Genomic DNA, 13838 nt, shown 5'->3' with positions numbered 1-13838 from the left:
TTTATTGTTACACTTTTGACAAAGAAATGCATTTTCATCAGTCTTTGATGTCAACATTGCTGTCTGTGGAAGTTCTGCTGGCAAATTGTGGAACTATGACTCCCCTGACTCCCTCAGGATTTTAACAGATTCACCGGTGCATTGAGGTTACTATTAGTTACTTAATGTAACTATAAAAATAATTATCTGTATATTAACTAACCACTGTATCATTTTTGTAGAATGCTATCAATTTGAATATCTTGCAAATTTTCTTGGTTTTCATCAATTAACTGTTTTACTGCAGCGAGGCAGCTCATTAGCATCTGGACATGGCAGTGACTAACAATAACCTGCAAATGGCGTAGTTTATTGGGATCACATGGACTAATATTTCCCATTGATTTAATCACTTTTAAAGATCCTTCACTCTCAGAAAATAACTTATGCCATTTCTTCTCACTTACCAGCAATATATCCTTTGTTTAATTCAACTCGCAATTCTTCAAGATGTTTTAGCTTGGTGTAATCTAAAATTTGCCTGTGCTGCGGGAACGTGTTTGTAAATGGATTTTACAATCTTTACTGCGAAGGCATCAGGATGGAATGAAAGTTCGGCGAGTGGTTGTGAGATATTGGCTGTCCCGTGTGTTTTGTCCCTCCTCATATTCCATACTTGTGTTCTGACCCGAGCTGTGTTTGAGGCTCAGCCTGCAGAGGGCGAAGGAGGAGAATGGAGGAGTGGGTTTAAGGTTTGTGAGTCTGTGTGTAACATCTCTAACAAACTACTGCGTGCTTTAACTATATCTGGTCCCTAACGTCACACAATCAAGGTTATTTTGTGGGAAGTGGGAACTGAGCAACAGAACTGCCTCTGCGACTCCCTGTCTTCCTATGAGCGTGAGCTCTGCAAAGACAGTTTACTGTGCACCAGACACCTTCCGTAGAAGCTTTGAAATCTCTATTCACCCGTGAATACCACTCTGTTATAAAAAATGTAATGGACTCGATCGCAGGGTGTTGCTTGAATTCACTTGTGCTACAGCCTTGGGGTCAGCAGGTGAGGTGGAGTGTTCCCAGAAAACAAACTTATCTTGAGTTAAAGCAGTGTAGGCCAGGAAGAATGAGCCGCAGCCTCTTGTCAGGCAAGCACCACACAGTGAGGGAAAGGGACCAGAAATAGAGCAATCAAACAGTAGTAGTGGCAAGGGGAAATTTGTGAAATACACCGCCAGCTATTTAGTAAACAGAATTGCTGTTGTGATTTATTAGGAGCGGGAGAGAATGTTCCGGCAGATGGGTCAGAAGCCTTAGACTTGTTGCTGTTGACATGATCACCTTGTGTTGCTGATGATGTGAGATCCTTTCTGCCAGTCAGAGTTAGCCAGTTTAAAGTCCTAAGTATCATTCTCTTGATGACTCAGTGTGTAAGTGTACTGTCAGCCATGGCTCAGTGGTAGCACTCTCACTTCTGAGTCAGAGGGTTGTGGTTCAAGTTCCAGTCCAGAAACCTGAACACATAATCTAGGCTGACACTCCAGTGCAATACTGAGGGAGTGCTGCAATGTCGGAGGTGCCATCTTTCGGATGAGATGTTAAATCGAGGCCGCGTCTGCCATCTTGGGCATAAAAATCCCATGGCAATATTCAAAAAAGAACAGGGGAGTTATCCCTGGTCTCCTGGCTAATATTTATCCCTCAATCAATGTCACTTAAAAAAAAAACAGGCTACCTGGTCATTATCTCATTGCTGTTTATGGGATCTTGCTGTGTGCAAATTGGCTGTCATTTTTCCTATATTACAACAGTGACTACACTTCAAAAAGTACTTCATTGGCTTTAAAGTGCTATATAAATGCAAGTTTTTTTCTTTGTTTGGTGTTTTGCTGAGCTGTATATGCCAGAAAGGACCCGGGCCGATCCTCAGTCTGTGTTGAGTTAACTGATCTCAGCAGGTCAACAACATTTGGCCTCAGCATTTTGGGTTAGGGAAGGAAAGAAATCAGCAATAGTTCCTGTTCTGGATTAGACAAGTAACCCCTGTTGGACAGTCCATGTGTGGGCAGGAGAAGGCTGGACTTGGGTGCTATCCATAGTTGAATAGACACTCATTATCTTGGCTGACACACAAAAAATGACTGTGAGGTGCAGCAGATCAGCCATTGCCCCTTGAGCTATGCCCCAGCACGAGTCAGCGCTTTCAACATGGGAAGGGAACAGGAGTACACTATTCAGACCCTTAAGCCTATTATGCCATTCAGTCAAATCACAGCTGATCTGTTCCTTAACTCATTCAGCCACCTTTGCTCCATATCCCTTGATACCCTTACCTAGCAAAAATTTATCAATCTCGATCTTGAACATTTAAATTGACCCAGCATCCACAGCCTTTTGGAGGAGAGAGTTCCAGATTTCCACTACCCTTTGTATGGAAAAGTGCTTCCTGATCTCACTCCTAAATGGCCTAGCTCTGATTTTAAGATCGTTTCCCCTTGTTCTGAATTCCCTCACCAGAGGAAATAGTTCTCTGTATTTATCCTACCGAATCACTTTATCATTTTAAACACCTCAATTAGATCACCTCTCAACCTTCTAAACTCAAGGGAATACAAGTCAAGTTGATGCAACCTGACCTCATAATTTAACCCTTTTAGCACCGGTATCATTCTGGTGAATCTGCACTGCCCCCCCTCCAAGGCTGAATATCTTTCCTGAGGTTCGGTGTCCAAAACTGAGCACAGCACTCCAGATGGTGTCTGACCGAGGCTCTGTATAAATGAAAGCTTATTTCCTTCCCTTTGTATTGCAGCCTGCTTGAGATGAAGGCCAACATTAGATTAGCCTTTTTGATTGCTTTTAGCTTTTAGTTATTTTTGTACATAGACACACAAATCCCTTCAAGATAGGAGAAGGGAAAAATTGGGAAGGGATAAAAATATTTTCTAAAAAACTGCCAAATAATGTACCAGTATTAATATACTGGGAGAAGTTAGCCAAAGATTGGATACAAAAGCTACCTCTGCAACTAGAAATAGGAAAGAAAGAGACAGACAGACTTGTATTTGTATACCAGCTAATCTGGTAGCTTAAAGCACTTTACATTCAATTAAATAGTTTTGAAGTGCACCAATTGTTGTGTAGGCATACAAGCAGAAATTTTCACACAGCAAGGTCTCACTAATAGCAGTGACAATGACCAGTCAATCTATGTTTGGTAGTTTTGACTGAGGGAGCAATGTTGGTTGTGACACCTGGAAAATTGACTGCTTTTCTTCAAATAGTCTCCTGGGATTTTTAATATCCACCTAAACAGTACAGAGAAGACCTTGGTTTAACATCTCATCCAACAAAGCTACTATAGATTATGTGCCCAAGTCCTGCAATAGGGCAGGAACCCTCAATCTTTTGATTCAGAAGTAATGAGTGCTACCAACAGAGTCAAGCTGAAGAATGGAAGGAGACTGTTCCGAGGCAAGTCTCCCTCCCTGAAGACACTGACTTGAATGTGAATTTTCGGTGAAATTAGATTACCAATTTGACTCCCTAAGTGAGAGCCCAGTTCTGTGCTGCATCTAATAAGCTGCCTAGTTCAGTCGAGCTTCCAGTTTCAGTTTAGTATTACAGTATAAGACAAACAACAGTTACAAGAAATAAAGACCTTGAAAGAACATTGTAGGATAATGGCGTACAGCAGTCTGAAATTCCTTGCGCCACTATTTTAGCAAACCCAGTTATTTTAAACTGCTTGACATTTGCGCAAAAGTAGCAGAGAGAACTTTCAGCTGATAGCATTAAATGTTCATATGCTTTTCCACAGAATAATTTTAAGGCCAATGTTTATTGAAACTTGAGAAAATGCTACTATTCTCAAGAGTTTTGTAGTTATTTTTCCCTATTATTTGTAAATAGCACTGGTCGCTCAGTTGGTTGAGCACTTGGAGCCAGGGGTTTGCAATTTGAATCCGAGCACGCTTCACTCAGTTTTCTTTTCCTTTTGAGGTGCATAAATTGCGCGCCACATCCTCGGATGTGAAGTGGGGGGGGGGGGGGAGAAGAGCTTTAGACTTCAGGGAGAGTTCACGTGCATGCCACACAGTCAGAGAAACTCTTGGCTGTGGAAAGGGAAATGGAAAGCAGCGCCATTGCTTGCTTAAAATAAACCATTTGATGACCGGGTTAAAATAATCCACAAAGGAAATTTACACTAAAGCATTAACCAGTGAACTACCAGAGTTTTGGAGTTGTAAATAGAGGCTTTGATTCAAAAGCACTCATTACCATCGCACCTCTTAACACCTATATCCACCACAGCTCATGCCATTCCAGGGCATTGTATCCTATTCCAACTTCCCTGGTTACACCTGTTCAACACACCATAATGTATCAGATTCCCTTTTCTTATTTTGTATCTCATCCCATGTCAAGTTGCACATTACTCGCCATCTTGAACACCCGTTTCAAATTCTGTATGTAGCACAGTAATATTTGTCTGTGGTTATGATGAACTGAATTACTGTATTTTCTTCTTTCCTTTAAGCTTCAATTTTGATGTTGGAGACCAGTGCACCCTTGTATGCTAAAATGATTAACAGAGTTCCAGTTGCATTGCTCGCCTGTGGCTCCTTCAACCCCATCACAAATATGCACATGCGTATGTTCGAACTTGCCAGAGATCATCTTCATCAAACAGGTCAGTGTTGTCACAGCTTTAAATAGTACCGTATTACATATGGTCTTAAAATGGCTACAAGGTAAAATGAAATATTGAAACTACCGTCTATCATTCCAAGGAGATTCAGTTGAAAATGATATTTGAATTTTTTGAAGAGGTAACAGAGAGAGTAGACAATGGTAATGCAGTAGATGTAATTTATCTGGATTTTCAAAAGGCCTTCGATAATGTACCCCATAATAGACTGATGAACAAGGCCAGAGAATGCGGAGTCAGGGGCCAAGTAGCAGAATGGATTGCTAGCTGGCTTCAAGACAGAAAGCAGAGAGTGGAAGTAAAGGGTAGCTATTCAGAGTGGCAGAAGGTGGGTAGTGGTGTTCCATAAGGATCAGTGCTGGGACCACTGCTGTTCACAATTTACATTAACGGACTTTGGAATCAAAAACACAATTTCTAAATTTGCAAATGACACCAAATTAGGTGGGATAGTCAATACTAAGGAGGACTGCAACAAGTTACAGGAGGACATTAATAAACTTGCAGAATGGGCATATAATTGGCAAATGAAGTTCAACACAGATAAATGTGAGGTATTACATTTGGTAGGAAGAATAGGGAGGTCACTTATCACTTGGAGGGTGCAAGTCTAATTGGGATGGAGGAACAAAGGGATCTCTGAGTACAAATACACAAATCACTAAAAGTTGTGACACAGGTTAGCAAGGCCATAAAAAAAGCAAATGAAACACTAAGGTTTATTTCTAGAGGGATAGAATTGAAAAGTAGGGAAGTTATGCTAAACCTGTATTGAACCTTGGTTAGACCACACTTAGAGTACTGCATACAGTTCTGGTCGCCATATTATAAAAATGATATAGAGATACTGGAGAGGGTGCAGAGAAGATTTACAAGAAATGCAAGGGTATACATATCAGGAAAGGATGAACAGGCTGGGTCTCTTTTCTCTTGAAAAAAGAAGGCTGAGGAGTGACCTAATAGAGGTCTTTAAAATTATGAAAATTTTTGATAGAGTGGACACAGAGAGAATGTTTCCACTTGTGGGGAAGAGCATAACTAGAGGCCATCAATATAAGATAGTCAACAAGAAATCCAATAGGAAATTCAGAAGAAACTTTTTTACCCAAAGAGTGTTGAGAATGTGGAACTCGCTACCACAGGGAGTGGTTGAAACGAATAATATAGATGCATTTAAGGGGAGGCTGGACAAGCATATGAGGCAAAAGGGAATAGAGGGTTATGCTGATAGATTTAGATGAGGAAAAATGGGAGGAGGCTCGTGTGGAACATAAACGCTGGCATGGACTGGTTGGGCCGAATGGCCTGTTTCTGTGCTGTATATCCTATGTAATCCTATGATATTGCTCTTTATAATGAATGAGGGTGTGTAGAAACAGAATGAGAATGCACTTTACTCAGACAGCTGTTGAATAGATGGCAACTGACCAATTACTTTTCCACCCATTGTTATGAGTTTACATTCGTCAGGATGGGGGATATCAGCACTGAGGAGGGTAATATTATTCTGCTTTTCACATGCAGAATATCAATCTTCCTCCGTTCAGGGACAGCACAGGCTAGATGCAGAGTGAAGATCTCTCTGCACTCCTCTGTAAATATGCCACTGCTTCTACCTTAAAGGAGCATGCCCACTCCAGCTGTTCTCCTAAGTGAGATTGTTCATTTGTTCTGAATTAGGGGCAGTTTTGTGCTGTGAATCCACACCCAGTCAGTTACTTGAGACTGCCCAAATGAGTGACTGAAAGTACATAAACTGAGCTAGTTCATGCATTAATTACCAACACTACTTTTCATAGAAAGATACCATTAGCTGTTATAAGGCTGAGTATTATGCACATATCAACATGTTTTGTTTTTGACTTATTGGCCCGTATTTTCCGATGCCAACGGCTGTGTACGAGCTGTGTACACACCCGTAGGAACATCGGAAATGCTGGTTTCAGGCATGTGAAGCGCATGCGCTGAAAACTGTTATTTCCGATCTGTCAAGAATGCTCTTGACAGATCGGACGCCTGCCCTGGAGAAGGGCCTCTGCGGGGGGGAGAGTTCCGCTGTCTGCAGAACCTCCGCCTGCTGAAAACCCTTAGAAATCTTACGCCTGGTAAAAGCAGGAGTAAGGCCTGCTTTTACCAGCCCAGCATAAGAGTTGAAAAAAGTAAAAAAAATAATTTTTTCCACTCATTTATAAATGAAAAATACTTTTAAAAAAGGTAACTTTATTTTTAGCCACCTTAAAAACTTTAATTATTTTTTTCAAAAAATTAAATTTTTGTTTAAAATATTTAATTTAATGTAATTTTAACTCCTTTTAAAAACGTGATGGTTTTTTAAAAATGTATTTAATGCTTTAGTGTCTTTTTGGGGTGATCTCCATTCATGTATTTGACGGGTCTATCTGTCAAAAGTATGAAGGGAGATTCTCTTCTCCTATTGGCTGCCCTGGCCCACATGATCCCAGGAACACTTGTGAACTGCCTGCGCCCCTGGGATAAGTGAGCCCTGCGCATTTTGACTGTGGAGAGGCCAAGGATCGGAAGTGTCCGGACCTCGGGAGCCCTCAGGCAAGAGCGTAGATTTTTTTCCGATAGCAGGCATCTGCACACAGGAAACCTCCTATCGGAAATTATGGGCCATTGTCTAAAGAAGCTTAAGTTGTCAGATTCAATTGGACAGAATAGAAATTCATAGGAGAGTGGTGCCGGAGACATGTAAAATATTAATAACACCACTGCGGTTCAGATGTTAGAATGGTCTTAGGCTCATGCACCCATTCTTTTCTGAATTGCAAATTGTCACTGCACTGCGACAGAAATACTGGCACGTGGCAAGTTTGCACCATTTGATGGTCAGAGCAGACCTGTGTCCTTAGTGCTGAAGTGTAGATAGGCGCAGGATACAAGTGTGCCAAGTCTGTGACATCTTTATCACAAACATCATTGCTGACTTAAAAAATATACCTGGTGGAAGTGAAGAATTGAAAGGCTGAGCTTTCTGAATTAGTGGGGGTAGAATTCAACTTCAGCAATGATGCAAATCCATTGAAGTCAATGGAAAGGGAACTAGGGCAGGGAGCATAGCGGGTGGCAGATGCACTACCGCCTGTTTTGCGACCTCGTCGAAGTTGAATTTTACCCCCAGTGACTAATCGCAAAATCACTTATTAAAAAAAAAAAAAATACCTGGCAATAAAGTTGACTCTTTCACTAGTTGAGCTGGACTTCCCTTCTATAAACTCAGATTCCAGTGCAGACACAAACTATAAAAGCACTGTTACTTTAAATATATCTTTCTTCATATATGTTCAGCAGTTTTTAAATTTTATGTGTGGGCAGTAGTCTGAACTTCGTACAGAACATAAATGCTCATTTTGTTTTAAATGTTTAGACATGCTGCACTTTTTCCTCTCTTTCCTGTTCAATTTGGTTCATGATTTCGCTTGTTCCTGTTGACATTCCTATCTACTCAATTCTAAACCAGTTTATTGATATTTCTCAACCTTAGCATGCTAATGAAATGATTATTCAGTGTTGGCAAGCCACAGTTTGAAGTGTCAACATGACTTAGCTGGTAGCACTCTTGTTGTGCTTTCAACTGCTAATTAATCCCTTAAAAGATGAATTCTAAAATGAGGGTTAAGCGTTAGTATTTACAGCACAGAAACAGGCCATTTTGCTCAACAGATCCATGCCAGTGTTTATGCTCCACATTAGCCTCCTCCCACCCTTCTTCATCTAACCCCATCAACATACCCTATTCTTTTCTCCCTCATGTAATTATCTAGCTTCCCCTAAAATGCATCTACGCTATTCGCCTCAACTACTCCTTGTGGTAGTGATTTCCACATTCTAACCACCCTCTGGATGAAAAAGTTTCTCCTGAATTCCCTATTGGATTTATTAATGACTGTCTTTTATTTATGGCCCCTTGTTCTGGCTTCACCCACAAGTGCAAACATCTTCTCTACGTCGACCCTATCAAACCCTTTCAGAATCTTGGAGACCTCTATCAGGTCAGCCCTCAGTCATCTCTTTTCTAAAGAAAAGAGCCACAACCTGTTCAATCTTTCCTGATGGGTATAACCTCTCAGTTCTGGTAACATTCTAGTAGTTCTGATGTGACACACACAGCCACTTTCTCTGTTTGGCACAGGGCATGCTTCATCATCTTTCTGTACCAAGGGGCAACATTTAGTAGCCGGCACAACACACAAACAGCTGAACAACTTTCCTGGGGAAAAAAGTGCTGAGTGCGTTTTGCTAATGATACATGTCAACTTCTTTTAGCATTGTGCTTTGTCAAGACAGTTGTGTGCGTTTCTTATTTGCTACAAGCATTTATTTATTTGCCCTCTCCAATGTTTTGATGCTTTATTGATTAGTCTCAGGTTTTCTGATTACCAGCATTCTGTTTTATAGTTTGAACTGAAAAAAGCTGACTTTACCCAATTCAGGAGAAAACAAAACCTGAAAATCAGGAGACTTAACTGTAACTATTATAAAGTAGTTTACACAGTCATATTTCAATACAAAATGACTAGTCATGGCAATGGGACTTAGGTTTGACATTGGGACCAGTTCTGTGGCAGGAGGGACGGGTTGCACCTGAACAGGGTTGGGACCATTATCCTTGCGGCAGGTTAACTAGTGCTGTGGGGGAGGGTTTAAACTAATTCGGCAAGGGGTTGGGCGCCAAGATGTAATATTAAAAAGTAGAAACAAGGTGCACGGAGAGCTGGGAGAGACTGTTAGAGTTAGAAATAATAGAGAATTAGGTGGGATCATAGAAAATACAAAGGGGTCTAAGTTAGGTTTGGAGTGCATGTGTGTAAAATGCACAAAGTGTGGTTAATAAGCTTGGTGAGCTGCAGGCGCAAATAGCCACATGATGTAGTGGCAATAACTGAGACCTGGCTCAAAAAATGAGGTCTGGATGCTTAATATTCCTGGGTACAAGGTATTCAGGAAAGAGAGGGAAGGGAAAAAAGTAGGGGTAGCAGTTTTGATTAAGGAAAATATTACAGTGCTAGAGAGACTGAATGTCCTTGAGGGATCAAAAACAGAATTTATTTGGTTGGAGTTGAGAAACAATAAAGGAGCTATTACACTACTTGGTGTATTTTATAGGCCACCAAATAGTGGGAAGGAGATAGAGGAGCAGATTTGCAAAGAAATTACTGAAAGTTGTACGAACTATAGAGTAGTGATAATGCGACACTTTACCTACCCCAAAATTGAATGGAGCAACGATTGTGTTAAGAGTAGAGTGGGGGAGGAATTTCTGAAGTGTGTTCCGGAGAATTTTCTTGATCGATATGTTTCCTGCCCAATGAGGAAGGAAACATTTCTGGATCTAGTCCTGGGAAATGAAGTGGGTCAAGTGGAGAATGTCACAGTCGTGGAGTATCTCAGGAATAGTGATCATAGTATCATAAGGTTTAGATTAGTTATGGAGAAGGACAAGGAACAATCTGGGGTAAAATACTTAACTGGAAGAGGGCTAATTTCATCGCATTGAGGAGGGACCTAGCCCGGGTAAATTGGAATCAAAGACTGGCAGACAGAAATGTAATGGAGGAATGGGCTGCCTTTAAAGAGGAGATGATTCAGGTGCGGTCTAGGTACATTCCTACAAGTGGGAAAGGAGAGGGCAACCAAAGCCAGAGCTCCCTGGATGATGAAGGAGTAGAGAGTAGGATGAAGCAGAAAAAGGGGGTGTGCGACAGATGTCAACTTGATAAGACAAGGAAGAATCAGGCTGAATATAAAAAGTACAGAGGAGAAGTGAAAAAGGAAATAAGAGGGGCAAAGGCACAACAACAAATTGTATTTATATAGCGCCTTTAACATAGTAAAACGTCCCAAGGTACTTCACAGGAACGTTATAAAACAAAATGTGACACCAAGCCACAAAAGGAGATATTAGGGCAGATGACCAAAAGTTTGTTGAAAGAGTTAGGTTTTAAGCAGCTTCTTAAAGAGGAAAGAGAGGTGGAGAGGCGGAGAGGTTTAGGGAGGGAATTCTAGAGCCTAGGGCCTTGGCAGCTGAAGGCACAGCCACCATTGGTGGAGTGATTTAAAATTGGGGATGCTCAAGAGGCCAGAATTAGAAGAGCACAGATATCCTCGAGGTTTGTGGGGCTGGAGGAGATTACAAAGATAGGGAGGGGTGAGGCCATGGAGGGATTTGAAAACAAGGACGAGAATTTTAAAATCGAGGTATTGCATAACTGGGAGCCAGTGTAGGTCAGCAAGCACAGTGGTGATGGGTGAATGGGACTTGGTGTGAGTTATGACACGGGCAGCAGAGTTTTGAATGACCTCAAGTTTACGGAGGAAGGAACGTGGGAGGCCAGCCAGGAGTGCGCTGGAATAGTTAAGTCTAGAGGTAACAAAGGCATGGATGAGGGTTTCAGCAGCAGATGAGCAAGGGCAGAGTCGAGCGATGTTCCAGAGATTGAAGTAGGCGGTCTTAGTGATGGGGCGGATATGTGTTGAGAAGCTCATCTCGGGGTCAAATATTACACCAAGGTTGCGAACAGTCTGGTTCAGCCTCAGACAGTTGCCTGGGTGAGGAATGGAGTCGGTGGCTAGGGAACGCAGTTTGTGGCGGGGACCGAAGATAATGGCTTCAGTCTTCCCAATATTTGGTTGGAGGAAATTTCTGCTCATCCAGTACTGGATGTCGGACAATTTAGAGACAATGGAGGGGTCGAGAGAGGTGGTGGTGAGGTAGAGCTGGGTGTCATCAGCGTACACAGTACGAGAATAGATTGGTGGCTAACATAAAAGGGAATCCAAAGGTCTTCTATAGGCATATTAATAGTAAAAGGGTTGCCAGACGAGTGGCGGGGCCAATTAGGGACCAAAATGGAGATCTATTGGTGGAGGCAGAAGGCATGGTTGAGATACTAAATGAATACTTTGCATCAGTGTTTACCAAGGAAGAGGACTTTGCCAAAGCTATGGTAAACGAGAAGGTTGCTAAGATACTGAATGAGATAAAAATAGATGAAGAGGAGATACTAGAAAGGCTGGCAGTACTTAAAGTGGAGAAGTCACCCGGTCCGGATTGGATACATCCTAGGTTGCTGAGGAAAGTAAGGGTAGAAATTGCAGAGGTGCTGGCCACAATCTTCCAATCCTCCATAGATACAGGGGTGGTGCCAGAGGGCTGGAAGATTGCAAATATTACACCCTTGTTCAAAAAATGGGAGAAGGATAAATGTAGCAATTACAGGCCAGTGAGTTTAACATCGGTGGTGAGGAAGCTTTTAGAAACAATAATCCGGGAGAACATTAACAACAACAACAAATTGTATATATATAGCGCCTTTAACAACAGCCACTTGGACAAGCATGGACTAATAAAGGAAAGCCATCACAGATTTGTTAATGTTTGACTAACTTGATTGAGTTTTTTGATGCGGTAACAGAGAGGGTGGATGAGTATAGTCAAGTTGATGTTGTGCATATGGACTTTCAAAAGGTGTTTGATAAAGCACCACATGTTAAGCTTGTTAACAAAATTGAAGTTCATGGGATAAAAGGGGCAGTAGCAGCATGGATACAAAATTGGTTGAGGACTAGAAAACAGAGGGTTGTGGTGAATGGCTGCTTTTCGGACTGGATATACAGTGGCGTTTCCCAAAGTTCAGTACTAAGACCACTGCTGTTTTTGATATACATTACTGACTTGGACTTGGCGGTACAGGGCACAATTTCGAAGTTTGCAGATGGCACGAAACTTGGAAGTGTAGTAAACAGTGAGGAAGATAGTAATAGACGTCAAGAGGAGATAGACAGGTTGGTGGAATGGACGGACACATGGCAGTTGAAATTCAACACAGAAAAGTATGAGGTGATATATTTTGGTAGGAACAATGAGGAGAGACAATACATACTAAATGGTACAATTTTAAAGGGGGTGCAAGAACAGAGAGACCTGGGGTGTTTGTGCACAAATCTTTGAAGGTGGCAGGACAGGTTAACAAAGCAGTTAATAAAACATATGGGATCCTGGGCTTTATAAATAGAGGCATAAAGTACAAAGGATGGGAAGATATGCTAAACCTGTATAGAACACTAGTTCGGCTCCAGCTGGAGTATTGTGTCCAATTCTGGGCACCACACTTTAGGAAGGACATGAAGGCTTCGGAAAGGGTACAGAAGAGATTTACTAGAATGGTTCCAGGGATGAGGGATTACAGTTACGTGGATATGAAGGGATAATTACTATTCCTAGCCCCTTTAGGGCTACCCCAGATCAGACGTATTCCTCAGACGTTCACTTTCAACTAAAGTTTGAGGTAGCCGAATCCTAAAGGCGCTTAATTGGGTCTAAAGGTCTGGACTATCTCTCCCTAAAGGAAAGGAACAACCTGAAAATGTTACCGTCCTCCAGATAGAACTTTTAATAAGTTTAGCTAGATTGTAACGTTCCGGATATTATGAGGGCCCGGAAAACTCCCCCAGAATTCTGCAACTCCTCACCAAAGAGTGTACAGAAATTGAGTTCGCGAGTTTGATACAGAAGTCTTATGTGAGACAATTCTAAAAGTATATCGATTTATTAAAGAACCGACATGCAGTTTACAGTTGGTGAGTCAATCGCAACATTAACAATTCCAAAAAGAGAAAGCTTTACTATCTTATCAGAGATCCTTACTCTCAAATCTTAACTTTGCTACAGTTTTATAGTTCTTAAAGTTTATTCAGGATATCCACCAAAATCAAATACAGTACCTTTGATCCCCGAGGTACAAAGAGTTAGAGACTTACAGAGCCGCCTCTGAAGCCGAGAATCGCCTTGCCCCTTTAAAGCGAGTCTACTATCCCATTTGAGAGTTCAATATTTATACCCTTTTCCAGTGGTATTTCCTTTAAGGTTTTATGCTGATGTAAGCTAATTATCTCTAGTCATTTTTCTGCTGACCCCTGCAATTCTTACAGTCACCTCAGCTGGTAGCATTACAGAATTATGTCTCTTCTCTAGGTGTTCTAAGTTTACCATAAAAAACGGTGTAATGGCAGGTGCGTTTTACTTGATGTAATTTTTACGAAGGCAGATGTTTCTTAATTTTATGTGCTTCTTTACAAAGTGAAAATTAGAACACCTTAACCAGGGTGAACCATTGTCTTGTTCCAAAAG

General features: G+C 41.4%; 1 protein-coding gene across 1 annotated transcript in view; it reads left to right on the top strand.

Moving 5' to 3' along the window:
- Positions 1-502: 502 nt before the first annotated feature.
- The window catches only part of nmnat3 (nicotinamide nucleotide adenylyltransferase 3), a 105681-nt gene continuing 92345 nt past the window's right edge, over positions 503-13838 (top strand). The window contains exons 1-2 of the mRNA XM_085990519.1: positions 503-731; positions 4517-4669. Coding sequence (XP_085846645.1) covers positions 4528-4669 — 142 coding nt within the window. The 5' untranslated portion in view covers positions 503-731; positions 4517-4527. The remainder of the gene's footprint in view (positions 732-4516; positions 4670-13838) is intronic.

This window comes from Somniosus microcephalus, chromosome 6 (assembly GCF_052327205.1).
Source record: "Somniosus microcephalus isolate GS21.2 chromosome 6, FLI_Smic_1.0, whole genome shotgun sequence".
NCBI lineage: Eukaryota > Metazoa > Chordata > Chondrichthyes > Squaliformes > Somniosidae > Somniosus > Somniosus microcephalus.
This window is presented reverse-complemented; position numbering and strand designations above follow the sequence as displayed.